Source organism: Rhinopithecus roxellana, chromosome 13 (genome assembly GCF_007565055.1).
Source record: "Rhinopithecus roxellana isolate Shanxi Qingling chromosome 13, ASM756505v1, whole genome shotgun sequence".
Lineage (NCBI taxonomy): Eukaryota > Metazoa > Chordata > Mammalia > Primates > Cercopithecidae > Rhinopithecus > Rhinopithecus roxellana.
This window is the reverse complement of record NC_044561.1, coordinates 70,029,757-70,056,837: the sequence shown is the minus strand read 5'-3', so window position 1 is coordinate 70,056,837 and position 27,081 is coordinate 70,029,757. Positions and strand designations below refer to the sequence as shown.

The following is a 27,081-nucleotide window of genomic DNA, read 5'->3' as shown; positions in this document are numbered from 1 at the left end:
CTGTTTTTGTTTTTGTTTTTGTTTTGTTTTGTTTTTGAGATGAAGTCTCACTTTGTCACCCAGGCTGGAGTGCAGTGGCAGATCTCAGCTCACTGCAACCTCTGCCTCCCAAGTTCAAGCGATTCTCCTGCCTCATCCTCCCAACTAGCTGGGATTACAGGTGCACGCACCACCATGCCCAGCTAATTTTTGTATTTTTAGTAGAGACAGGGTTTTACCATGTTGGTCAGACTGGTCTCAAACTCCTGATCTCAGGTAATCCACCCGCCTTGGCCTCCCAAAGTGCTGGGATTACAGACATGAGCCATCGCATCCAGCCATATTCATTAACTACGAAAAGAAAGATGATAATTTTTTTTCTTTTTGAGATGGAGTCTCACTCTGTCACCCAGGCTGGAGTGCAGTGGCATCATCTTGTCTCACTGCAACCTTCACCTCCCGGGTTCAAGCGATTCTCCTGCCTCAGCCTCTCAACTAGCTGGGGTTACAGGCACATGCTACCACACCCAGCGAATTTTTGTATTTTTAGTAGAAATGGGGTTCCACCATGTTGGTCAGGCTGGTCTCCAACCCCTGACCTCATGATCTGCCTGCCTCGGCCTCCCAGAGTCCTGGGATTATAGGCGTGAGCCACCGCACCTGGCTGAAAGATGATAATTTTAAAGTAGAGAAACTGGGTTGGCTGGGCATGGTGACTCATGCCTGTAAGCCCAGCACTTTGGAAGGCCAAGGCAAGAGGATTGCTTGAGTCTAGGAGTTTGAGACTAGCCTGGACAACATAGCAAGACCTCATCTCCACAAAAACTAAAAAGTTAGCCAGGTGTGATGGTGCACGCCTGTAGTCCCAGCTACTCAGGAGGCTTAGGTGGGAGGATCACTTGAGCCCAGGAGGTCAAGGCTGCAGTGAGCCGTTATCGTGCCACTGCACTCAGCCTGGGCAACAGAGCGAGAGTCTGTCTCCAAAGGAAAAAAAAGGTCCAGGCGCGGTGGCTCACGCCTGGAATCCCAGCACTTTGGGAGGCCAAGGTGGGCGGATCACGAGGTCAGGAGATGGAGACCATCCTGGCTAATAACATGGTGAAACCCTGTCTCTACTAAAAATACAAAAAAATTAGCCAGGCGTGGTGGCGGCGCCTGTCATCCCGGCTACTCAGGAGGCTGAGGCAGGAGAATGGCGTGAACCTGGGAGGAGAAGCTTGCAGTGAGCCGAGATTGCGCCACTGCACTCCAGCCTGGGCGACAGAGTGAGACTCCATCTCAAACAACAACAACAACAAAAAAAAAAAAAAAAAAAAAAAAAGTCTCCCAAGTAAGTCAGAGTCACAAGGTGTTTTGGTTCCCCGTGGAAACTAAAAGATAACAGCTTAACATATGTTCTTGAGTTATTTTTCAGACACTCGGACACCCACCAGATGGAAAATGCTGAGCTGGGAACAGGGGCTATGATTTCAGCCTTTTGAGAGGCTGAGGTGGAAGGATCACTTGAGGCCAGGAGTTTGAGACCAGCCTGGCCAACATGATGAAACCCCGTCTCCAGTAAAAATACAAAAATTAGCCAGGCGTGGTGGTGCAGCCTGAAATCCCAGCTATTTGGGAGGCCGAGGTGGGAGGACCACTTGAACCTGGTAGGAAGAGGCTGCAGTGAGCTGAAATTGTGCCATGGCACTCTAGCCTGGGCAACAGAGTGAGACTCTGTCTCAAAAAATAAATAAATAAAAAGAGAAAATAAATGTTGACTGCAGGCCGGGCACAGTGGTTCACGCCTGTAATCCCAGCATTTTGGAGGCTGAGATGGGCGGATCACCTGAGGTCAGGAGTGGAAGAACAGCCTGGCCAACATGGTGAGATGCTGTCTCTACTAAAAATACAAAAATTAGCCGGGCGTGTACCTGTAGTCCTGGCTACTCAGGAAGTCAAGGTAGGAGAATCGCATGAACCAGGGAGGTGGAGGTTGCAGTGAGCTGAGATCACGCCACCACACTCCATCCAGCCTGGGTGTCAGAATGAGACTCCATCTCAAAGCAGAAACAAACAGATGGGACCCTCAGTGTGTCCTTAGGGCGTGATGGTTGAGGTATACTGCTGGTCCTCTCGTGAAAGAAAACAAGAGCTGACTCTGTGCCTGCTGGAGAAAGCACTCCCTACATCAACCACAGTCAAAACCTCGCTCCCCGGGGACAGCAGCTGCCAGCGTGGGGCCTTGGTAGCACCCATGTCGTGGAATCACAATGTTGTTGACAGCTCTGGGGTCTTGTACAAATGCCAGATCCTCCCATTTAGTTTCCTTATGGGAAGGATCGCAGTATTATAATACACGGGCGTGTGCAAGGGATCATTATACCCTTTCTCTTTTTTTGCTTTCTTTGAGACAGTTTCACTGTCGTCACCCAGGCTGCAGTGCAGTGGCGCAATCTCGGCTCACTGCAACCTCCGCCTCCTGGGTTCAAGTGATTTTCCTGTCTCAGCCTTCTGAGTAGCTGGGATTACAGGTGCCCGCGACCAGGCCTGACTAATTTTTGTGTTTTTGGTAGAGACAAGAGTTTCCCCAAGTTGGTCAGGCTGGTCTTGAACTCCTGGCCTCAGGTGACCCACCCACCTCGGCCTCCCAAAGTGTTGGGATTTCAGGAATAAGCCACCAGGCCCGGCCTTTCTTTCTTTTTAAAATTAATCTTTGTTAAAAATTACTCTTGGCCGGGCGGGGTGGTTCAAGCCTGTAATCCCAGCACTTTGGGAGGCTGAGACGGGCGGATCACGAGGTCAGGAGATCAAGACCATCCTGGCTAACATGGTGAAACCCCGACTCTACTAAAAAATACAAAAAAAAGGCCGGGCGCGGTGGCTCAAGCCTGTAATCCCAGCACTTTGGGAGGCCGAGACGGGCGGATCACGAGGTCAGGAGATCGAGACCATCCTGGTCTACACAGTGAAACCCCGTCTCTACTAAAAAATACAAAAAACTAGCCGGGCGAGATGGCGGGCGCCTGTAGTCCCAGCTACTCGGGAGGCTGAGACAGGAGAATGTTGTAAACCCAGGAGGCGGAGCTTGCAGTGAGCTGAGATCCAGCCACCACATTCCAGCCCTGCCAACAGAGCGAGACTCCGTCTCAAAAAAAAAAAAACTCTTATTTTTTATGTAATTGTAACACTCCTAGATCCCGAAAGCAGATACACTCTTTTTTTTATGGGTCTGATTATTTTCATTGCTTCAGGCCTTAGAGGATATTGTCCAATATTAGATAAAAGTTTAAGCGGGTTTACTTCCACTTTAATGGAGATGGCTGAATATCTCTTCCACTTGGCTGCTCCTTTATAATAAACTGACGAACATACAAATTGTACTGAGTTCTGTGAGACATTCTAGTAAATCATCTAACCTGAAGAGTAGGTTGTGGGAACCCCTGACTGAGAAAGCCCGGTGGTCGTGAATATCAGTGGCTCTGGACTGGCTCCTGGGGTCTGAAGTGTGGACAGTCTGTTAGGACTGAATCCTTGTGATTTGTAGGATCTGACACAGGAAGGCAGTGTCCGAATTTAGCTGTATTATATTGGACACCCAGTTAACGTTTGGAGAATTGGAGAATTGGTTGCTGGTGTAGAAAAATACCAAATATTTTATGTCAGGGGAGTGAAAGAAAAACCAAAACCCATACACTTTTAAGGAAAGCAACTGACGGCATTTGTTACCAATGATAAAATTTGAGCTTTGAAGTAAGAATAAGAAATTTGCCATTGTGCCTGGGCCAGGAAAATAAAAAAGAATTTTGCCATTGTGAGGTCGAAGTTTTCCCAGTACTTTCTGATGAGCTTGATGGTGATATTAACAAATAACTTTTTTTCTTTTTTTTTTTTGAGGCGGAGTCCCGCTCTGTCACCCAGGATGGAGTGCAGTGGTGCAATCTCAGCTCACTGCAAGCTCCGCCTCCCGGGTTCGAGGGATTCTCCCGCCTCAACCTCCCGTGTCACTGGACTACAGGTGTGCGCCACCACGCCCAGATAAGTTTTGTATTTTTAGTAGAGACAGGGTTTCACCATGTTGCCCAGAGTGGTCTCAAACTCCTGACCTCAGGTGATCCGCCCACCTCGGCCTCCCAAAGGTGGGAGGCGTTGCTGGGATTACAGGCTGAGCCACTGCACCTGGCCTCTTGTCCTCCATCCACCTCAGCCTCTTGTCCTTGTGTTTTGCCATGATGCAATGAACATGTCTTACATTTGTAACCAGAAAAAATGGTTAGTGTAACAATTCCTGTCCTGTTTTTCCCAGAGTAGACATGAAGATTTAAAAAATGTGAAAGTGTTTTGAAAATAATAAACTATGCTATACACACAAAGTTTTAGTGACTAGAAATACAAGTCTGTTGTTTGTTGAGACAGGGCCCTGCTCTGTCTCCCAGGCTGGGTGGCACAATCATGGCTCACTACAGCCTTGAACTCCTGGGCTTAAGCGATCCTCCCTCCTCAGCCTCCAGAGTAGCTGGGACTACAATTGAGCACCACCACACCTGGCTAATGTTTGTATTTTTTGTGGAGATGGGGTTTCACCATGTTGCCCAGACTGGTCTCAAACTCCTGGGCTCAGGCAATGCTCCTACCTCAGCCTCCCAAAGTGGTGGGATCACAAGTGTGAGCCGCTACACCCGGCTGAGTTTCTGTTGTTTTGGGATCACAAGTGTGAGCCGCTACACCCGGCTGAGTTTCTGTTGTTTTGAACCTCTTCATTTGTGGTACTTCTTACAGCAGTCCCAGGAAACTAAGCAACTGCAGAACATCAAAATTGTTTTTCTTCAGCAAAAGGAGAAGCGCTGGTGGTTGGCAGCAGCTTTTCCTATGCTCACTTCTGCATGGCCACTCCTTTGACTGCCTGATGAGCGCACAGCAGGCTGGGGGGAGCAACTGGTTGAGTCAGGCCTCTGCTTGTGCCGTATCCCCACCTGCTTTGCTGGACACCCCTGTTTTGGGGGCACCCACTGCTGCCCCAGACACTAAGCAAGCACCAGCTGTGTCCAAAACATACAGGGTCACAGTCTTGGCACGTTTTGTGCTGCTATAACAGAATGCCACAGACTGGGTAATTTAATACGGAACAGAAATTCATTTTCTCAAAGTTTTGGAGGCTGGGAAGTCCAAGAGCACGGGGCCATCAGGTCAGGGTCTGGTCTCTGCTTCCACTATGGCGCTTTGACCACTGTATCCTCACGTGGTCAGAGAGAGCCGGCTCCCGGGAGCCCTTTTAATGGAGTAGAACACTGCTGCACTGTGACTTGTTTCCAGTCACTCCAGGCAGTGTCTGATGTGGTTTTATAATATGTTCACAGACTGGCCAGGCACTGTAGCTCACACCTGTAATCCCAGCACTTTGGGAGGCTGAGGTGGGTGGATCACCTGAGGTCAGGGGTTCAAGACCAGCCTCACCAACATGGTGAAACCCTATCTCTACTAAAAATACAAAATTAGCCAGGTGTGGTGGCACGTGCCTGTAATCCCAGCTACTTGGGAGGCTGAGGCTGGAGAATCGCTTGAACCCAGGAGGTGGAGGTTGCAGTGAGTAGAGATCATGCCATTGCACTCCAGCCTGGGCAACAAGAGCGAAACTGTCTCAAAAAATAAAATAAAATAAAATAAAATAAAATGCATTCACAAGGCCAGCATAGTGGTTCATACTTGTAATCCCAGCTACTTGGGAGACTGAGGCAGGAGAATCGCTTATAACCTGGGAGTTGGAGGTTATAGTGAGCTGAGATCATACCACTGCACTCCAGCCTGGGCAACAAGAGTGAAACTCTGTCTCAAAACAGTAAAATAAGGCTGGGCGCAGTGGCTCACACCTGTAATCCCAGCACTTTGGGAGGCCAAGGCGGGTGGATCACTAGGTCAGGAGTTCGAGACCAGCCTGGCCAACATGATGGAACCCCATCTCTACCAGCCTGGCCAACATGGGGAAACCCCATCTCTACTAAAAATACCAAAATAAGCCAGATGTGGTGGTGCGTGCCTGTAATCCCAGCTATTCAGGAGGCTGAGGCAGGAGAATCACTTGAACCCAGGAGGCAGAGGTTGCAGTGAGCCTAAGTCGTGCCACTGCTCTCCAGCCTGCGCGACAGAGCGAGACTCTGTCTCTAAATAAATAAATAAATAAATAAAGTATGTTCCCATCCTTTGACATTCCTCACCTCAAAAGCTGGAACCCAACTCCCTCCTAAGCGTGAGTCTTCTCAGTGACTCACTTCTAACAGCAAAACTTACGTGGCTTCCCACACCCAGAGGATACTGGGTTCCTCCCAATATCCCCCCACCCAGTGACCCCCACACAGGTCGCTGGCTCTGGGGGACCCAGAGCCATGTTTCAAGGACACTCCAGGCAGCCCCTGGATTGTCCATGTGGTGAGGAATGAAGGCCTCCTGCCTGCAGCCTTGGGAGGTAGCCTTCTCAGAAGAGGATGCCCCAGCCCCTGCCCAGCCTTCAGATGGCCAGGACCTTGGCCAGCGTCCTGACTGCAACGTCATGAGAGACCCCGAGCCAGAAACCCCCAGCTTTTGTACTCCTGACTTATGGGAACTGACAGATAATGTTCGTTGTTGATTAAGGGTTGACTTGTCACACACAATAGGTCACTAAACAGCTCTGTCTGGCCTCCCAGGAGGAGTCTGCCTTTCCTTTTCTTTTCTTTTTTTTTTTTTGAGATGGAGTCTCGCTCTGTCGCCCAGGCTGGAGTGCAGTGGCTGGATCTCGGCTCACTGCAAGCTCCGCCTCCCGGGTTTACACCATTCTCCTGCCTCAGCCTCCCGAGTAGCTGGGACTACAGGCGCCCGCCACCTCGCCCGGCTAGTTTTTTGTATTTTTTAGTAGAGACGGGGTTTCACCGGGTTAGCCAGGATGGTCTCGATCTCCTGACCTCGTGATCCGCCCGTCTCGGCCTCCCAAAGTACTGGGATTACAGGCTTGAGCCACCGCGCCTGGCCGTCTTTCCTTTTCTTCATGGGAAAAGTGTGATCAGTTTGTAAAGGAGTCTCTGCCCCCAGTTGATGCCCGAGGCTCCACCTGGCGACCATCACACGCTCCGTCTGCCCCTCTGGTGACTGTCACGAGCACCGTCTGCCCCTCAGTGCGACCGTCACATGCTCCGTCTGCCCCTCTGGTGACTGTCACAAGCACCGTCTGCCCCTCAGTGCCTTGCCAGGCCCCCGGCCTGTGATCAGCCTGGTCTTGTGGGAGGCCAAGGCCCACGTGTGTTCGTGTGTAGTGTGTGTGTCTGTGTGCCCGTGCGTGCCCAGGATACAGGGATGCCATATACAAGTGCTTTCAATGTTGTGTGGTGTGCATGCATCTGTGTGCCTAGGATACAGGGATGCTGTATACAAACACTTTTTTTTTTTTTTTTTTGAGACAGTCTCGCTCAGTTGCCCAGGCTGGAGTGCAGTGGCGCGATCTCGGCTCACTGCAAGCTCTGCCTCCCGAGTTCATGCCAGTCTCCTGCCTCAGTCTCTGGAGTAACTGGGACTACAGGCACCCACACCACGCCCGGATAACTTTTTCTTTTCTTTTTTTTTTTGAGACGGAGTCTCGCTCTGACCCCCAGGCTGGAATGCAGTGGCGTGACCTTGGCTCACTGCAACCTCCGCCTCCCAGGTTCAAGCGATTATCCTGCCTCAGCCTCCCACATAGCTGGGATTATAGGTGCCTGCCACCACGCCCGGCTATTTTTTTTTTTTTTTTGAGACAGAGTCTTGCTCTGCCGCCCAGGCTGGAGTGCAGTGACATGATCTCGGCTCACTGCAGCCTCTGCCTCCCAGGTTCAAGCGATTCTCCTGCCTCAGCCTCCCGAGTAGCTGGGACTACAGGCGCACGCCACCACGCCTGGCTAATTTTTTGTATTTTTAGTAGAGATGGGGTTTCATTGTGTTAGCCAGGATGGTCTCGATCTTCTGACCTCGTGATCCACCCGCTTCAGCCTCTGAAAGTGCTGGGATTACAGGCGTGAGCCACTGTGCCCAGCCAATTTTGTATTTTTAGTAGAAACGGCGTTTCACCATGGTGGTCAGGCTGGTCTTGAATTCCTGACCCCAGGTGATCCGCCCACCTCAGCCTCCCAAAGTGCTGGGATTACAGGCCTGAGCCACCACACCCAGCCCAGAATGTCTTTTTACTTTTTATTACTCCATCCCCCATCCTCGGTCCAGACCTGTGACAGTGAACAACCAGCTGTCTAGAGGTGAGTGGGGTGAGTGGGGCGAGTGGGGCGAGTGGGGTTAGTGAGGTTAGTGGGGTGAGTCCATAGAACAGTGAGGTGCAGCCCCAGGGGTCTCGTAGCACCCGTCCCCATGTCAGGAAGTCCCACAGCCTAGAGGCTCCAGCCTCAGAGGCAGACGTAGGACCTGCTTTTTCCTCGTGAGCAGCGGGCCAGAGTCCTGAACAACAGGAAGCCCCTGAGGAGAGCTCCGCCCTGAGGGAGGGCAAGGGGTCCCCCGCCAACCCCACCCACAGCAGTGGGCCCTCCCCACATCACCCTGACGCCTCACCCCTTGGATTCCAGAGAGGAAAGTGGGCGTTTGTGTAGTTTACATGCTCATATCTTTTTTTTTTTTTTTTTTGAAACGGAGTCGCCCAGGCTAGAGTGCAGTGGCGTGATCTCGGCTCACTGCAAGCTCTGCCTCCCGGGTTCACGCCATTCTCCTGCCTCAGCCTCCTGAGTAGCTGGGACTACAGGCGCCCACCACCATGCCCGGCTAATTTTTTGTATTTTCGGTAGAGACAGGGTCTCACCATGTTAGCCAGGATGGTCTCGATCTCCTGACCTCGTGATCCACCTGCCTTGGCCTCCCAAAGTGCTGGGATTACAGGCGTGAGCCACCGCACCTGGCCTGACATGCTCATATGTTAAAATCACCACTGTCACTAGAGCAATTCATAATCATGGTGATAAAATAAGGTTTATAACCAGCTTCAGTCAGGAGATACACACAGAGCAGATCCTCACTCCCAGACAGGGAGCCTGCAGCTGCCCCCGACCCCACAGGTGCAGGACACACACAGACAGTTCAACCATGTCTTAAACACACAGGTGTTTATTGTTCGTTTGATTTAATTTTTAAGTTCACTTTACTACGTGGATGAGATGGGTGCATATTACACTAGGCTTTCGCTATGAGAGCTGCCACCGTGAGGAGAATCCCAGCCCTCAGTTCTGCTTCCCTTTCTGAGTCCCACAAAAGCCACATGTGGGCAGCCTTGGGTTCCCATCCCAGCTGGCTGCTCCCTCTGGGGCTGTCTCGGTGGGGAGACGGAGATGGGGCAGTGGGTCCCTGCTGACCCCTGAGCCCTGCAGGGGTCAGGATCCTCCCATAGTCCCTGGTGTGGCCCTGGAAGATGCTGGCAGTGCCTGGCCAAGGCCTCCTGCAGGATGGAAGCTGAGGGCCCTGGCTCTGGGTCCTAAGGAACTCAGCTGCCCCCTTCACATTTTACAGCAAGGGGCCAGGCAGCAGCTTTGGGATGGGGCTTCCGTGGGGAAGTGGGGGATGCTGCAGTGGTACAAAGACAGCCTCCCCTACCCCCGTCCTCCAGATGACCGTCCTCCAAGGCCAGCACTGGGCATCCAGGAGAGAAGGAACCCAGCCCAGAAGGTGTGGGCAGGAAAGGCCTGGAGTCAGGCCTCGACCCACAGCCCTCTCTGGGTGCTGAGTGGGAAGGGTGTGGGGGGTCGCTTGTGAACCTTACCCGCTGCCCTTCCAACACCTGGATCTGTGGGCAGCAGTCCCACAAGATCCCCCTTAGGGCTCCCTGAGGAGGACTTGTGGCTGCCACTTCCACCAGGGCAGAGGGCACAGGAGGGGCCAGCACTCCAAAGGGCTCTAGGGCAGGTCTTTCAAGGACATCCGCAAAGCCCTGGTAGGGAGGGCGGCGGGATTGTCTAACGGAGGCGCCTGGGCCAGGGGCTCTTTGGAACTCTCGCACTGCTGAGTGGGGGACTGTCCATGCTGCCCACAACCTCTAGACCACAGCAGCCTGCTCATGGGCCCCTGGCAGAGAATGCCCACTCCCCAGCAGACTCAGGGCAGGCCGCTAACTGCAGGCTTCCAGGAAGGCCCAGGGTGTCCACCTCAGGCCAGGTGGTCTCAGAGGACCCCTGTGCAACCACATTAAAGAGAGCTGCAGCCCCCACCCACCAGCCTGCCAGTTCAACAAGCTCCCGCTTAACACGCAGGCTCCCAGGCACCATCACCCCCGCCCAATGCCCCTCCCGCATGGGGAGCCCCTTCCCCCTGGAAAGACAGCAGGTACTGTAGCCTCGCCTGTTGGCCAGGGGCGCCGGCTCAGAGGACCTGCCCTGACCTGCACATGCTGACCAGACAGCCCAGCGTAAGGACCCGCGATCCCACGCCACCGCCCTGTGTTTACCACGGTCACCACCACCTCTCTCACAAGGCCCCCGGGGGACCCAGCCTCGCCCGGCCTGGTGGCCTGGTGTCTGCACCGAGGGACCGCGTCTCACGCCCGGCGGCTCCTGCAGGGGAAGCCGTGGTCAGCGACTCACCACGAGGACAGGGCGGGGCGGCTGAGTGCGGAAGAGAAGCATGAAGCTGGGGGCGTGGGTGGGGGAGGAGGAACAAAAGTTGCATCTAGACAGAGGTGAACGAAACAAAACCAAGACCCGAACGTGTTCTGTCGCAGGATGGGCGCCGCCCGTCCCGGCCCTTAGCCCGACATCTCCTCTCGCTGCTCCTTGTTCCTGCGCACCTCGGCCGCGTGCAGCTCCTGCGGGACAGGGGGCGGGAGGGCCTGAGGGCAGCGGTGGCTTGGGGTGACTCCGGGAACCCCCGGGCGCGCAGGGCTTGGCGCCCTGGCACCCGCCCGGCCTCATCTGGGCTGACCCCCGGCAGGACCCTGAGTTGAGGGGACGGGAGCACCGGGGAGGCCGAGAGCAGGGCCAGGGCCCAAGGACGGGTTTCCGGGGAGCTGGCTGAGCCCGGCTTCTAGCTCGTACCGGAGCCGAGCTTCCTTCAGAGCACTTTCAATATAATGAATTTAGCCATCTATTACTGCGGCTAGTGACTGTCCCACCAGGGGCAGACGCTGGACCTGGTTCGTGCGATGCTGGGGACGCCCAGTAAACACGGGATGAGCCCCCGACCCCCACCCCAGCGCAGGGCCTCCCGGCCCGCGGCCCCCTCTGCGCCCCTCCGAGCCCCGCCCCGGCCCCGCCCCCGCCCAGTGCCCCGCCCCACCCCGTCCGGTCGGAGTCCCGCTCCTCCAAGCTCCGCCCTCCCCGCCTTCTGCCCGCTCCGAGCCCCGCCCCGGCCCCGCCCCCGCACCTTCTCGCGCAGCCGCTCGCGCAGTGCGGCCAGGTGCGCCTCGCGGATCTCCTTGCTGAGCTCCATCTTGTAGTTGAGCTTCTCCTCCGCCTGCCGGCTGAAGTTGTTGTTCTCCTCCAGTGCCTTGTGCAGCACCTCGCGCTCGTGCTCGCGCCGCTCCGCTAGCTGCTTCAGCACCTGCGCCTCCTGCGTCTGTGCGGGGCGGGCGGGCGCGCGTGAGCGGCGACCCGGGCCCTGTCAAGCCGGACTCCTCCTCCCTGCTCTCCGCCTCCCGCCCGGCGCCCGCTCGCCTCACCCGGCGCCTCCACCTGCCCAGGCCTCGGTGGGTGCCGGGACCCCCGGGCGCTGCCCTGTGGTCGGGGCAGGGCCAGGGGGTCGCGCTCCGCCACCCCCGCCCCTGCCTCGCGCGCGGCTGCCGCGGTTCTGGCTGCGCCCAGGACCCCCGCCGTGTCCTGCCGCCACTGTACACCCTGCACTGCGCGTTTCCGCCTCCAAGGACCAGCAGCGCAGGAAACCCTAAACTTGTGGGCGGTCTCTGAGCTTTCTGTCTTCCTCAGACATCCGCCCACTGAGCAGAGGAGCTGCTTGTTACACACCGGGTTCCGAGCTCCCAATTAGGTGCCCAAGAGCGGAGGAAGGGTCCCCAGGGATGCTGGGGGAGGGGCCGGCTGGCGACCGCTGGAAGGAGAGCAGAGCAGCAGGACCCGTGCCGACGTGCCAGTCCCTACTAGTCAGCCCTGTGAACCCTGGTCCCTGGTCTCATCAGAAAGGGGAACAGAGCCGCCTCCCCTGCCCAGTGCGTTGGCCTCCAGGGTGGCACTCCCAAAAAGGACATTTTTATCTCTGTTCCAGTCTCAGAGGGGCTGGTGGGAGGGGAGGCTGCAGGGAGGGGACCTGGAGCCCACACCCACCTCTCCCGGGGCCCCTCAGCCCTCCAGCAAGCCTCAGGGTCTTCATATGAGGCCCTCCTCCTACTTCTCTGTCTGGGAGAGGGATGCCCCACCCGACGTCCGCAGGGCCCCTCTGGGGACCATCCTCTAGCATCCTGCTGGCCATGACAAGGGTGCCTCCCACTCCCATCAGAGGCTCCTGCTCCTTCCAGCTGGCCGCCGCCTCGGAACCCTTCCTCCTCTCCATCCCATTCTTTTTTGTTTTTTGAAATGGAGTCTCGCCCTGTCGCCCAGGCTGGAGTGCAGTGGCGCAGTCTCGACTCATGCATCCTCCACCTCTTGGGTTCAAGCAATTCCCCTGCCTCAGACTCCCTAGTAGGTGGGATTACAGGTGCGCACCACCACACCTGGCTAATTTTTGTATTTTTAATAGAGACAGGGTTTCACCATGTTGGCCAGGCTGGTCTTGAACTCCTTACCTCAAGTGATCTGCCTACCTCAGCCTCCCAAAGTTCTGGGATTACAGGCGTGAGCCACCGCACTCGGCCTCTCCCCATCCCATTCTTATCTCTCAGGAAGCGGCCCAGGGAGCCACAGCCCCTCCCGCCCCAGGCCAAGGTGCTGACCAAACCTGCCGGGAGCACCCTGCGTCTTGCAGGCCCTGTCCCCGTGGGCCACCTCCCTCGAAACTCCTGGGGGGGTGGGAGGACTCCTTGCCTTCCTCCGCTCCTCAGCTGCCTCCAGCCGCTTTTGCAGCTCCTCCAGGGAGGTGTCCTTCTTCTTGGGTGGAGAGGAGAGCATAGGGCTCTCTGGGGACAGGTCAGAAGGGGACTTGAGGATGACCTCGAAGCTCTGGCCAGAGGCCCGCTTGTCCAGCTGCTTCACCTCCATGTCTGCAGGGCAAGACCAGAGTGAAGCTTCAGAGGCCCGGCCAGAGCATGGCGTGGGCTGAGCGGGATGATCCCAGCACACATCCAACCCCAGGGCTGGGTGAGAGCAGGTGGCTGCTCCTGCAGGAATCCCAGGCCTCAGTCCCCAGGATGGGCCCCTTCCCGCTAGAACCTCCCTCTCCGGAGGCAGCCAGGCTGGGAGTTCAGAGACTGTGGGAGGCCAGGGAAAAGGTGAGGTGGGCAGGCACTGTAGGGCAGGGCTAACTTTTTGTACTTTTAGTAGAGACGGGGTTTCACCCTGTTAGCCTGGATGGCAGCTGGGCACTCACCCCCGTACTGGTAGATGGTGTTGGGGTGCGGCTGTGTGTAGAAGCAGGAGCAGATGAGTGACAGCACCGACAGCTCCTTCATCTTCTCCTTGTAGGCTGTGGGCACAAGGCTAGGCTGAACAAATGCCACTGGGGCCTGCCCACCTGGGGCCCTGTTTTTCCCTCCCCATGGCTGCCTCTGGCATGTCTCTGTGAGACATGGAGCTGCCCAGCACGCTGTCTTGTGTCTCCACACCGCCGGCCCCTTCGTCTCTCCTCCAGCTCTCTTGCCTCCAGACGCTAGCGCTGTCTCCGTGGTGTGCCCCCTGCTCTCTGTCTCTCTCGCCCTCCGCCTCTCCCCGCTTTTCCTCTGTCTCGGCGTTAATGTCTGTCCCATCTTGCACACTGACTTGTTTCTCCATCCTTCTCCCTGCCTGCTGTGGTCTGAATGTTTCCATTCCCCAAAACTCATGTGTTGAAATAGTAACCCCAAGGTGCCGGTATCTGGAGGTGGGGCACTGAGAGGGAATTAGGCCATGAGGATAGAGCCGTCCTGAGTGGTCCCAGAGGGGGGCTTCAGAGAATTCCCTCACCCTTCCATCATGTGAGGACACAGCCAGAAGATGCCACCTGTGTATGTACCAGGAGGTGAGACCTCTCCAGGCACCAAAGCTGCCGGCACCTTGATCCTGTACTTTCTGGCCTCCAGAGCTGTGGGAAGTAAGTTCCTGTCGTCTATAAACCACTCATTCTCAGGTACCCGCCCAGACTGACAAAGTCCCTGCCTCTGCCTGTCTGGGTCTCTGTTTACCTTCTGTCTGTCTGACTCTGTCACTGTCGTTATATCTTTCTGTGTCTCGGGGGTAGCCCCTGACTCTCTTTGAGTGCGTCTTTCTGTAATTCCTTGTCACTGTGCGTCTTTCTGTAATTCCTTGTCACTGTGTGTCTTTCTGTAATTCCTTGTCACTGTGTGTCTTTCTGTAATTCCTTGTCACTGTGTGTCTTTCTGACCCTTACCTCCCTCTGCCCCACTACTTACCTCTCCCCTCCTCCTCCCTCCCGCTCCCTCACCAGCTCAAGCAGGCAAGATTAACTCAGCACAGATGCAGACCCTCTGTGGACAGCACTTTCTTGGGCTGTAAACCTGGATGAAGCCCTCAGACCCTCCTTTCTCCTTCCTGATGATCGTGTGGTCACCCCGAGGTGAAACCAGGCCCTCTCCAAGCACATGCTCTTTGCCCATTTAGGGCTGGGCTTGGGCCACTGATGCCACCAAGAACCAAGGGAGGGCAGCTGTCCGGTCAGCCCCACAGCCAGGCCTCTTGCCCATTCAGGTCAAACAAGTGCCCACCAGCCAGTGTCCCTGCTGCCCAACCCAAACCAGAAGTAAGCTGGGCTCCTGTAGCCCTGTGCCCTGTCAGGGGAAGGGGAAGGTGCCTGCTCTCACAGTGAACATAATTTAGCTCTTTTGGTCTATTCAGGGCGAGCCTCACTCCTAGACACTCTGGCCTGGTTTCTCACTAGCGCTCAACAATCATCTTGGCTGGGCGCAATGGCTCACAACTGTAATCCCAGCACTTTGGGAGGCCGAGACAGGTGGAACACCTGAGGTTAGGAGTTCGAGACCAGCCTGGCCAACATGGTGAAACCCAATCCCTACTAAAAAAACAAAAATTAGCCAGGCGTGGTGGCAGGCACCTGTAATCCTAGCTACCTGGGAGGCTGAGGCAGGAGAATCACTTGAACCTGAGAGGCGGAGGTTGCGGTGAACCAAGCTCGCGCCATTGCACTCTAGCCTGGGCGACAGTGAGACTCCGTCTCAAAACAGAAAGAGGGAGAGGGAGAGAGAGGGAGACAGAGAGAGACAGAGAGAGAAGGAAATGAAGAGAGGAGGGAGGGAAGGAGGGAAAGCAGGGGGGAAGGGGAGAGGAGACAAAGGGAGACACAGGGCAGAAGTAATCAACCTTTCATGGTGAGCTGGGTCTTCCTGTGACAGTGCAGAGAATAGTCTGTCCTGGTCTAAATTTCCTAGTGACCTACACTTTTCTGGACAGAGCAGCACAGAGCCAAGAGGGTGTAAGGAGGAGCAGAAAGGAATCCCAGGGTGGACAGGCCCGCGTGAGAGCCTCTGGGAGAGGGACCGAGCATTTGAGCCGGGAAGTGGGAAGCGAGGAAAAGCTACCTGTCTTGCTTATTGTCTTCAGGGAGGGAGGTGGAGGGGGACCGGGTGGGGGAGCCTCACAGGGGACTTTGACCTGACTTGTCAAATTTTCTTTTTTTCTTTTTTTTCCTTTTTGAGACAGAATCTCACTCTGTTACCCAGGCTGGAGTGTAGTGGTGCAATCTCGGCTCACTGCAACCTCTACCTCCCAGGTTCATGCCATTCTCCTGCCTCAGCCTCCTGAGTAGCTGGGACTACAGGTGCCCGCCACCACGCCTGGTTAATTTTTTTGTACTTTTAGTAGAGATGGGCTTTCACTGTGTTAGCCAGGATGGTCTCCATCTCCTGACCTCGTGATCTGCCCGCCTCGGCCTCCCAAAGTGCTGGGATTACGGGCGTGAGCCACCGCGCCCGGCCGTCAAGTTTTATTTTTTCACACGCAAAATCCATTCATGTATTTTTTATTAAAAGTTAATTTATTTTATTTTGAGACAGAGTCTTGCTCTGTCGCCAGGCTGCAGCACAGTGGTGCGATCTTGGCTCACCGCAACCTTCGCCTCCCAGGTTGAACCGATTCTCCTGCCTCAGCCTCCCGAGTAGCTGGGACTGCAAGAGCCTGCCATGCCTGGCTAATTTTTGTAGTTTTAGTAGAGACGAGGTTTCACCATGTTGGCCAGGGTGGTCTCGATCTCCTGACCTCGTGATCCGCCTGCCTCAGCCTTCCGAAGTGCTGGGATTACAGGTGTGAGCCACCTACTTTATTTTTTAGAGACAGGACTGTGCTCCGTTACCCATGCTGGAGTGTAGGGCGCAGCTGTGCAGTTCATTGCACCCTTGAATTTCTGGGCTTGACTGATCCTTCCACCTCAGTAGCTGGGACTGCAGGTGCACGCCAGTGCACCAGCTTTTTTTTTTTTCTTTTTTCAATCTCAGCTCACTGCAAATTCCGCCTCCTGGGTTCAAGAGATTCTCCTGCCTCAGCCTCCTGTGTAACTGGGATTACAGGCACGTGCCACCATGCCCGGCTAATGTTTGTGTTTTTAGTAGAGACGGGTTTCACCATGTTGGTCAGGCTGGTCTCCAGCCACCGTGCCCGCCCGGCCTACACACCAGCTTTAAAAAAAAAAATTTTGTAATGGTACCGAGGCCGGGCGCGGTGGCTCACCCTGTAATCCCAGCACTTTGGCAGGCCAAGGTGGGCGGATCACGAGGTCAGGAGTTCAAGACCAGCCTGACCAACATGGTGAAACCCCATCTCTGCTAAAAATACAAAAATTAGCCGGGCATGGCGGCAGGCACCTGTAGTCCCAGCTACTTGGGAGGCTGAGACAGGAGAATTGCTTGAACCTGGGAGGCAGAGGTTGCAGTGAGCCGAGATTTTGCCACCACACTCCAGCCTGGGTGACAGAGTGAGACTCCATCTCAAATGTATATGTATATATAATAGTGCTGTGTTGTCCAGGCTGGTCTTTTTTTTTTTTTTTTTTTTTTTTTGAGATGGAGTCTCACTCTGTCACCCAGGCTGGAGTGCAGTGGCCGGATCTCAGCTCACTGCAAGCTCCACCTCCTGGGTTTACACCATCCTCCTGCCTCAGCCTTCCGAGTAGCTGGGACTACAGGCGCCCGCCACCTCGCCCGGCTAGTTTTTTGTATTTTTTTAGTAGAGACGGGGTTTCACCGGGTTAGCCAGGATGGTCTCGATCTCCCGACCTCGTGATCCGTCCATCTCGGCCTCCCAAAGTGCTGGGATTACAGGCTCGAGCCACTGCGCCCGGCCGCCCAGGCTGGTCTTGAACTCCTGGCCTCAAGGGATCCTCCCACCTCAGCCTCCCAAAGTACTAGGATTATAGGTGTGAACCACAGTACCTAGCCAATTAAAAATTAATTTTAAAAAGGAGGATGTGATGAGGGAGTTAGAGGGTGTGCCAGCCACGTGTTCCACAGCAGCAGGTCAGGAGACGTTGGGGACATTTAGAGGAGCTGAGGAGGTAGGTGGTCAGCCCTGTGCTCAGGAGGGCAGGGGAGGGAGAGAGCAAGAGGGAGTTTGGGCTGGGGCAGAACACACCTGGGTCCTGAGAGAGGATAGGAAGGCAGGGACATGGCCCCTCCAGGCCTGACTCTGCCAGCAACCAGCTCCCTGTCAGCAGACTCCAGGCCCCTATCCTTCAGATCATCCTTCCTTATCATATATCCAAAACTCTGAATGTGGCCAGGCACAGTGGCTCACGCCTGTAATCCCAGAACTTTGAGAGGCTGAGGCAGGAGGACAGCTTGAGAACAGGAGTTTGAGACCAGCCTAGGCAACATGGTGAAACCGCATCTCTACTAAAAATACAAAAATTAGCCGGGTGTGGTGGCACACGCCTGTGGTCCCAGCTACTCAGGAGGCTGAGGCATGAGAATCACTTGAGCCTGGAAGGCGGAAGTTGTAGTGAGCGGAGATCGCGCCACTGCGCTCCAGCCTGGGCAACACAGCGAGACGGTCTCAAAAAACAAAAACCGGAATGTGTTTACCATAAAGGTCAGAAAACGTGATTAACAGCTGCTCGAAGCCCCTGTCTGCCCTGAACCCGAAATTTTCACAGAAAAAAAAGAGCTGCAGGCTCATACAGAGGAAGGACAGACACCAGGGAGGCTCCCTTCCAGTTTGCTCCACCTCAGGGAGCGGAAGGCTGGCGGCAGTTTGGGGGCAGGTGTGAGCACCTGTATCATCAGGAAAGAAGGAGCACGGTGGGGACGCAGGTCAGACCTCTCACAGGTCTTGGCTCTGCCCAGGAGACACGTGTCCAACTGAGAAGTGAGGAACTGGGTCCTGCAGCTGCAAACACAGGTGCGGCTCAGCATCTGATGGCCACGGAGACCCCCGGGCTTGGCGTCTCCCAGCTGGTGGCCCATGAGGAGCTTCTATCCCAAGAGACTGTCCCTCAAGGAGCAAGTGGGATCAGGCACCCACAGGACAGAGCCGGGAGTGAGGCTTGCCCTGTGGTCTGGCTACAGGGAGGAAGGGCAGATTGGAGGGGGCAGGAGAGCAGGTCAGGAATTGGCCAACTCTGGAGAGAGCGACCAAAGGGAAGTCTGCACCCAGGGCAGGGCTGGCCAGGGGCGAGGCGGGACATTGGACCAGTATTTTCAGAGCTGGTGAGGCTTAAAGAGCATGTCTACGGCCTCTTATTGCAGAGGGAGGATGCCGAGGCCCCAGACCCTCCAGGCCACCTCTTCACAGACACAGCGGGTGCCAGGGAAGCTCCTGCCCAGAGCCTCGAGGCATTGCTCCCAATCTCTCTCTCTCTCTTTTTTTTTCTTTTTTTTTAAGAAGGGGTCTCGCTCTGTCACCCAGGCTGGAGTGCGATGGCACAGTCTCGGCTCACTGCAACCTCTGCCTCCCCAGTTCAAGTGATTCTCCTGCCTCAGAATCCCGAGTAGCTGGAATTACAGGCGCATGCCACCATGCCCAAATAATTTTTTTTTGTATGTTTAGTAGAGATGAGGTTTCACCATGTTGGCCAGGCTGCTCTTAAGCTCCTGACCTCAGGCGATCCACCCACCTTGGCCTCTCACAGTTCTGGGATTACAGGTGCGAGCCGCCGCGCCTGCCCTCTGTCTCTTTTGACTCCTTTCTTTCTCACTCACCTCCCATCTTTCCCCTTCACTGACTTCAGGGAGTTACAAACGATTCTTGCCATGAGCTGGGCTGGTTTTTGTCTCCCTTGTTCTCTTTGTACTAAACATTAGATACCGAGGAAATGCGGATTGGCCCTTTGGATGATTCGTGAGCAGGAGTCAGAAAAAGGCACCTAGTCGGCCTCGAGCAGCAGGGTATAGTAGTGCCTGCTCCCAGGGTCACACCTCACAGTCACGCCTCCCTCCTGCCCAGCTGGGTGCCCTTATCAGCCCTCCTTCTTCTTCTTTCTCTCTCTCTCTCTCTCTCTTTCTCTCTCTCTCTTTCTTTCTTTCCAGAAGGAGTTTTTCCTCTTGCTGCCCAGGCTGGGGTACAATGGCACAATCTCAGCTCACTGCAGCCTCCCCCTCCCCGGGTCAAGCAATTCTCCTGCCTCAGGCTCCCAAGCAGCTGGGATCACAGGAATGTGTCACCACACCTGGCTAATTTTGTACTTTTAGCAGAGAGGGAGGATTTCACCATGTTGGCCAGGCTAGTCTCGAACTCTTCACCTCAGTTTATCCACCAGCCTCAGCCTCTCAAAGTGCTGGGATTACAGGTGTGAGCCACCCTATCAGCCTCACTTCTACCCTCACTTCTACAGAGGAGGAATGGAGGCTCAGAGAGGGCAAGTGTTCCACCCAGCATCACACAGCACGCCGGGTGAAAGCCCGGTCATGAGCCTGGGCCTGACTGCAGGCTCCTGTTGGGAGCTCACGGAGGTCGGGGGTCTGTCCAGAACTGAGAGGCCAGGGGACCACAGTGGCCTCTGACCCCTGGAGGGCCCTGGAGGCTGCTGCTGGCTCCCGCCGGGGGCAGATGGAGGTCAGTGTCACCCAGGCTGCCTCTCATGGTGCCAGGAGCCCAGCATGACGGGAGCCACCAGCCAATTTGCCTGTCCCTGGGCAGGAAACTCAGAAATGTGGCTACCACATTCAGGCTTCCTGGCTTGCGGTGAGCACTCATCTCTTATCAGGCAAGCGGCCAAGCACCTTTCCTGAAATATTGAGGCCTCAGAACAAGCCCCAGGGGAGGTGCCAGCACTGTCATCTCCACCCAGATAAGGAAACCCAGGTCCTGAGAGGTTAAGCAGCTCTGACAAGACCACACAGCTGGAGGAGGTCAGACTCTGGATTGCAGAAGGAAAATGTGAGCAGAGACCACAAAAGAGTGAGGAGCCCAGTGCCTGGACGCCCAGACGGCCTCCCCTTCCCAGCTCAGCACAAGGAACCGAGCCCGTGGGGAGGGACCGTCAGGGAAAGGCTGTCAGGAAGGGCAGGAGGCGGCCCTGGAGAGGACAGAGCTGCCCTCAGAGGCCAGAGGGGAGTCCCCTCCGCTGAGAGCCTCCCAGGATCCCTGGGGGTGTCCGGGAGGAGGCGGAGGGAGGAAGCACAGATGGACAGGACTCCCAGATAGGGTGGGGAGGTGTGGTCGGTGACACACACGGTCCCCTCCTGGCAGGTGCTGAAGTCACCTGGAGCCTCCAAGCCCGTGGGGCCTGAGGGGCGGGTCAGGTCGGGCACGCGTGGGTGGGCGGAGTTCTGCGCCCCGAAGCAAGGCGGGCACTGGGGAGAGAACAAGTCAGCTCGGGAGGGGGACCGCGGGGACCCGTCCCAGGGCGGAAGAAAAGGTGGGAGGGAGTGCGGCTCGTGGGCAGAGGCGGCGATGGGAAGAAGGTGGGGCCCTTCGTCCAGTCCTCCCGAACGCCGAGGGAAAAACGAAGCGGGTTCTGCGGCCTCGGGGGAGAGCAGAGCGTTTCGGGAAGGGCAGGCCCCGCGTCCTCGCGCCCGGGATCGCCCGGCAGCTCCCCTGCGTCCAGAATCCCCCCACCCCAGGCCTGCGCCCGCCCCTTCGCCTGAGCTCCGCGCGGGACGGGCCGGGAGGCCGGGGTGGGCGCTACCTTCGAAGGCGGTGGGCCCGCCCCGCGGGAGGCGACGGGGGTGGGAGGGGGGACCCTCTGGTCTCGGGAGGGTTTGGGAATCGCAGTCGCCCCTCCCCCATCCAGGCCCCGCGGCGCAAAGGGCAGTGGCTTTTCTGGCCAGAGCAGCTGGCCCGGGCGTCGCGAAGGGTGGTCCCCCAGGCCTCAGCGGTGTGGGGGGAGGGCGCGGTCCCCCTCACTCCGGGCTCGTCCGGGCCTGGCCCGCCCCCTCCCGCAGCGCCCCTCCAGTCCCTGCGCTCCACTGGCGCGGGGAGCGCCGGGTCCCCGGCTGCGGCTTTGGCAGAGGGTCCCACCCTCTCCCCGCCTCCCCGCGAAGGCTCTGGCGGACCCAGATCTCGGGTCGCGGACGCCCCAGGGACTCCGCCCGCACATCGCGAGCGCGCCCACCCGGTCACGAGCCCACGCCCGGGTCTCGGAGCCACCCTGCGGCAGTCCCGCCCTGCGTGGCACGCGGGTCCCCCAGGGGCGAGGCGCCCCCGCTCGACGTCCCGGTCCCGGGCGCTCCCCGGCGCGGAGCCTCGCAGCCCAGCGCCCCACCAGCCCCGCCGGCGCCGCAGACTCCAGCCTCGGGCGGGTCCGGCGCAGGCTCGCAATGCGCAGGGTGGGAGAAGGGAAAGCGGCGACCGCAGCCGGCCCCTGCCCCAGGCGAGTCCAGACGAGGCCTCTGCTCAGACGCCGCAGCCCTAGAAAGCCCGCGGCCCGGGAGCCTACCCGAAATGGTGCTGGCCATGGTGCTGGCGGCGGTTGGGCCTGCAGAGGCTGGAGAGGCGCGGGTGGCGGCCGGAGCTGCAGACGGCTAGTGCTGCAGTGCCGGGGAGGGGAGGGGAAGGGAGGGGAGGGAGCGAGGGCGGGCGGGAGGCGGGCGCGGCGGGAGAGAGAGAGGGAGAGGGAGCGGGAGGGGGGAAGAGAGAGAGAGTTGGGGGAAGGAGGGGGGAGGAGGGGGAGGGAGGGAAGGAGAGAGAGAGAGAGACTGCGGGGGCGGGAGGAGGGAGGGAGGAAGAGAGAAAGGAGCAAGCACCTGGTTGCGGGAGGGGCCGCGGCCCTCAGAGGGAGAGGGCGGAGGTGGGGGCGAACTGCAGCAAGACCCCCACCCTCCAACCGCTCCCAGCAGGACAGCTGCTTCCCCACCTTGGCTTTGTGAGGCCTGAGGGTGGGGTGGGGTAGAGATGAGCTCCCATTCTCCATGGCAGGCGGGGCAGGGGCAAGGCAGGAGGGGCAGTTCCCACCCAGGGGGTGGGGCTGCAGAGCCCTTCTCGGAGGCTGCTGTAAGCTGGGCTGGTGCCAACAGGGTCCAGGTCTGTGCCTGCCATCAGAGAGGATGCCATGGCCACAGGGGTGGGCGCTGGCCTGGAGGCCTCCAAGGGGCATCTCCTGTGAGCCCAGGGGATGGGCAGGATCTGAGCAGAGAAGAGTGAAAGTGGAGGAGTGAGGCCAGAACAAAGGCTTTGCGGTGAAACAGAGGTGGGTTCCGGCCCCGGCTTTGACGTTCACTCGCTGTATGGCCCAGGCCAAGGGCAAGTGTCTGACCTCACTGGACCTTTGTTTCTCAGGGTAAGATGAGACAATGAGGCCCCTAGAGGATGGAGGAGGGGTGCCAGGGTTGTGTGCACTTAGTGAGTGGGGGGCAACCTATCCTGCCTCCCCCTCTCCCCGTCACTCCCAAAGGGAAAGCCTGGCAGACAAATGGAGCGCCATTCCCATTGCAGGGATGGAGCCACCAAGGCAGGGAGCAGTGCTTTGCCCTACAAGCAGCTAAGTCATAGGGCCAGGAGCAAAACCCTGAAAACCTCAGGAGACTGGCAGAGCCATGAGGCTGGCTCAGCAACACAAAAGCCAGGGGCAAGCCTCAGCCTAGCAGTGTGCTGGGAGTACCCAAGGCCAGTCACATCCTAGGGTGGCCTGGAGAATCCTGACCCCTGGTGTGCAAGCCAGCATCATCCCCGGGACTCTGAGTCTGGTGGAGGTGATGCCTAGGAGGGTGACATTGTGTGGCTCAGAGGTACACTTAAGACAGGAGGATCATCAGGCAGGCTCTGACCTCATCACAGGAGCCCTTCAAAAGCAGTTTCCTTTGCCTGGTTGAAGAAATTGGAGGGATCAAAGCAAAGAAGGTTCTCTGTTGTTGAGACGAGGGGACACGTGGCAAGGATCTGAGAACTGCTCCCAGCCAACAGCCAGCAAGACGACAAGACCTTAACCGCAAGGAAGTGAGTTCTGCCAACAAGAAGAGAATGGGCTTGGAGGCAGGTTTGACCCCAGAGCCTCCACACAAGAACTCAGCCCAGCTGCCCACTGGTTTCAGCCTTGGGATACTAAGAATTAGGAGGTAATAAATGAGGGTTGTTTTAAGCTGTTGGGTTTGTGGTGATTTGCTATGAAACCATATCGAACTAATATACTCACAGAGGTGCTGGCCCTGGCCCCTGGGCTATTCCTAGGAACCCACCTAGGAAGGAGGAGGAAGGGCGGAGAGGCACACAGAGCTGCCCACCACAGCAGCCGCGTCCTCCCTGTTGGCCACCACAGTGGCAGTTGGGGATGGTCAGCATCCTTTAGGCAGAGTCCAGCCCTGGGTGCTGGTCAGCACCTTAGCAGGCACACACAACAGGGGTACTGACGGTCAGCACCTTAGCAGGCACACACAACAGGGGTACTGACGGTCAGCACCTTAGCAGGCACACACAACAGGGGTACTGACGGTCAGCACCTTAGCAGGCACATGCAACAGAGGTACTGACTGTTAGCTGTACTGACTGTCAGCGTGCTAGCAGGCATACACAATAGCTGTACTGACAGCATGCTAGCAGGCGTATGCCATAGGTGTATTGACTCTCAGTGCACTGGCAGGCACACGCAATAGGAGTACTGACAGCATGCTAGCAGGCACACAATAGGTGTACTGTTAGTGCATTAACAAACACACACAATAGCTGTACTGACTGTTTGCCCCAATATAGTGCCAGGTCTAGGAGCAGATTTTGACTTCTCACCAAGATCAAATGCAGAAAGTGCATGAGTATTTCAAAGATGTTTTTCACATGCACACCAGTGCTAGTTAAAAAAAAAAGTTTTGGGCCGGGCGCGGTGGCTCACGCCTGTAATCCCAGCACTTTGCGAGGCCGAGATGGGTGGATCACGAGGTCAGGAGATCGAGACCATCCTGGCTAACATGGTGAAACCCCGTCTCTACTAAAAATACAAAAAATTAGCCGGGCGTGGTGGCAGGCGCCTGTAGTCCCAGCTACTTGGGAGGCTTAGGCAGGAGAATGGCGTAAACCCGAGAGGCAGAGCTTGCAGTAAGCTGAGATCACGCCACTGCACTCCAGCCTGGGCGACAGAGCGAGACTCCGTCTCAAAAAAAAAAAAAAAAATGTTTTGACTGGGTGCAGTGGCTCACATCTGTAATCCCAACACTTGGGAGGCCAAGGTGGGCAGATCACCTGTGGTCAGGAGTTTGAGACCAGCCTGGCCAACATGGTAAAACCCCATCTATCCTAAAAATACAAAAATTAGCCAGGTGTGGTGGCAGGTGCCTGTAATCTCAGCTACTTAGGAGGTTGAAGCAGGAGAATCACTTGAACCTGGGACGGGGAGGTTGCAGTGAGCCGATATCACACCACTGCACTCCAGCCTGGGTGACAACAGCAAGACTCTGTTTCAAAAATATATATATATATTTTTCATAAAGTGTGACTTTTATCAGACCTTTGCACTCTTGAAATTAACCCTGGCTTGGCTGGGTGTGGTGGCTCATGCCTGTAATCTTAACACTTTGGGAGGCTGAGGCAGGCGGATCACAAGGTCAGGAGTTCAAGACCAGCCTGACCAACATGGTGAAACTCCATCTCTACTAAAAATACAAAACTTAGCCGGGTGTGGTGGCTGGCACCTGTAATCCCAGTTACTCAGGAGGCTGAGGAAGCAGAATCGCTTCCACTTGGGAGGTGGAGGTTGCAGGGAGCCGAGATCGCACCACTGCACTCCAGCCTGGGTGACAGAGCAAGACTGTCTCAAAAAAAAAAAAAAAAAAAAAAAAAAGAAAAGAAAAGAAAAGAAAATTAACCCTGGCTCCTAGGAGGAGCCCTATACCTCAGCAGAACACTCAGTCATTCAACAGACATCTGTCAAGCACCTGCTGTATGCTGGAGCTTTGGCTACATCAGCAATTAGAGGAGGAGGGCAAGGGTACAGGAGTTCCTGACTGCCCAAGGCCAGAATGCTCCTCTAGCAGCTGGCAAGGAGCAGATGACTCAGACTTCAGTCCACAGGACAGCCTTTTCTGGTCACTGCTCTCAGGAGATGGAGAGTGTGGCAGCAAAAGGTAAAACTCCTGGCTCCTGGGCAGGCTCTGGACAATCTGCTCAACACCCTGTGCCTCATTTTTTCACACAGAAAGTGTGGACAATGAGAGGACTTAGCTGGCTCACACCTGTAATCCCAGCACTGTAGGAGGCTGAGGTGGGTGCATCACCCGAGGTCAGGAGCTCGAGACCAGCCTGGCCAACATGGTGAAACCCCGTCTCTACTAAAAATACAAAAATTAGCCAGGCATGGTGGCAGGCGCCTGTAATCCCAGCTACTCGAGAGGCTGAGGCAGGAGAATTGCTTGTACCCCGGAGGCAGAGGTTGTAGTGAGCCAAGATTGTGTCACTGCACTCCAGCCTGAGGGACAAGAGCAAAACTTAGTCTAAAAAAAAAAAAGAAAAGAAAAGAAAAAGAGAGGACTTATTCCAGAGGTCGTCCAGAGGAGAAGTGTGTCAAGCATTTGTCGGATCTCACACTGCTATTAAGATACTACCTGAGGCCGGGTGTGGTGGCTCACGCCTGTAAACCCAGCACTTTGGAGGCCAAGGCAGACGGATCACCTGAGGTCAGGAGTTCGAGACTTCCCCGGCAAATATGGTCAGACTCCATCGCTACTAAAAATATAAAAAATTAGCCAGGCTTAGTGGCGCGCACCTGCAATCCCAGCTACTTGGGAGGCTGAGGCAGGAGAATTGCTTGAACCCAGGAGGTGGAGGTTGCAGTGAGCCAAGATTGTGCCATTGCACTCCAGCCTGGGCAAAAAGAGCCAAAACTCTGTCTAAAAAAAAAAAAAAAAAATCATGGCAGAAGGTGAAGTCTATGTTAGTCCCAGTTCCCAGGTCTTACATGGCAGCAGGAGACAGCGAGAGCGAGAAGGGGAAACTGCCACTTTTAAACCATCCGTCTCCTGAGCACTCAATGTTATGGGAACAGCCTGGAGGAAACTGACCCCATGATCCAATCACCTCCCTCCAGGTCCCTCCCTCCCTCCACACGTGGGGATTACAATTCGAGGTGAGACTTGGGTGGGACACAGAGACGAGCCATATCAGCACGTATGGGGGGCACTGAAACTTGTGCTTGGTGCCCATTCATCCCACAAGCCTGTGTGGCTGGTGTCCTCGTCTTCAACTCCCTGCCGGGTCTCAGGCAGGCAGCCCGCGGTTCCTTCACCCGAACAGGCACACGGGGCTGGGTGCCAGTGAGTGTGGGGCTTCTCCGAGCACTAGCTCACACCCACGAGCATGGGCACGCAGGGCATCGCCTGTGCCGTCCGTGGACATGAAACACAACCGTGCGCGGCCGCGCGGCGCCAACTTCCTCCTGGGGCCTTCTGGGGCACGGGGACTGGGGCCGCCTGAGACAAGCATCCCTCACGCTGGGCTGACCCCACAGAACTGTGCGGGCCGCGCTCTTGGGGTCCGCCCTGCTGCCAGCCAGTGCCGCGTGCTGGGGACTCAGGGAGGCCCGCCGGGGCCAGTGCGGGGACAGTGACCCGAGCAGAAGCTGGACAGAGCAGGAGAGGAAGGAGAGGAGGCGGTCAGGGCTCTCAGGAGCCGGGTCCTGGGCAAGGGGCAGCCATTTTCAAATTTTCCGGAAAGCTGTCAGCTCACACTTGAGCGGTAA

The 27,081-nt window shown here is 56.4% G+C and overlaps 1 protein-coding gene across 1 annotated transcript; it reads right to left on the bottom strand.

Annotated features, from left to right (window-relative positions):
- Positions 1 to 9,040: 9,040 nt before the first annotated feature.
- STMN3 (stathmin 3) lies at positions 9,041 to 22,101 on the bottom strand. Its single transcript, XM_030914486.1, has 5 exons — positions 21,862 to 22,101; positions 13,414 to 13,509; positions 12,912 to 13,087; positions 11,305 to 11,496; positions 9,041 to 10,747 (listed from the first exon to the last, which is right to left on the bottom strand). Exons 1-5 carry the CDS (start codon positions 21,878 to 21,880, stop codon positions 10,688 to 10,690), a joined length of 543 nt encoding a protein of 180 aa, XP_030770346.1. The 5' UTR covers positions 21,881 to 22,101; the 3' UTR covers positions 9,041 to 10,687.
- Between the last annotated feature and the right edge of the window lie 4,980 nt (positions 22,102 to 27,081).

Bases quoted from the DNA above. Each gene is read 5' to 3' on its own strand.
- STMN3 (XM_030914486.1), bottom strand. The intron at 13,088-13,413 runs GTGAGTGCCCAG...CTTGCCCTGCAG, and splicing joins CACCATCTACCAGTACGGGG to ACATGGAGGTGAAGCAGCTG. The intron at 11,497-12,911 runs GCAAGGAGTCCT...CGCCCCGCACAG, and splicing joins CAGCTGAGGAGCGGAGGAAG to ACGCAGGAGGCGCAGGTGCT.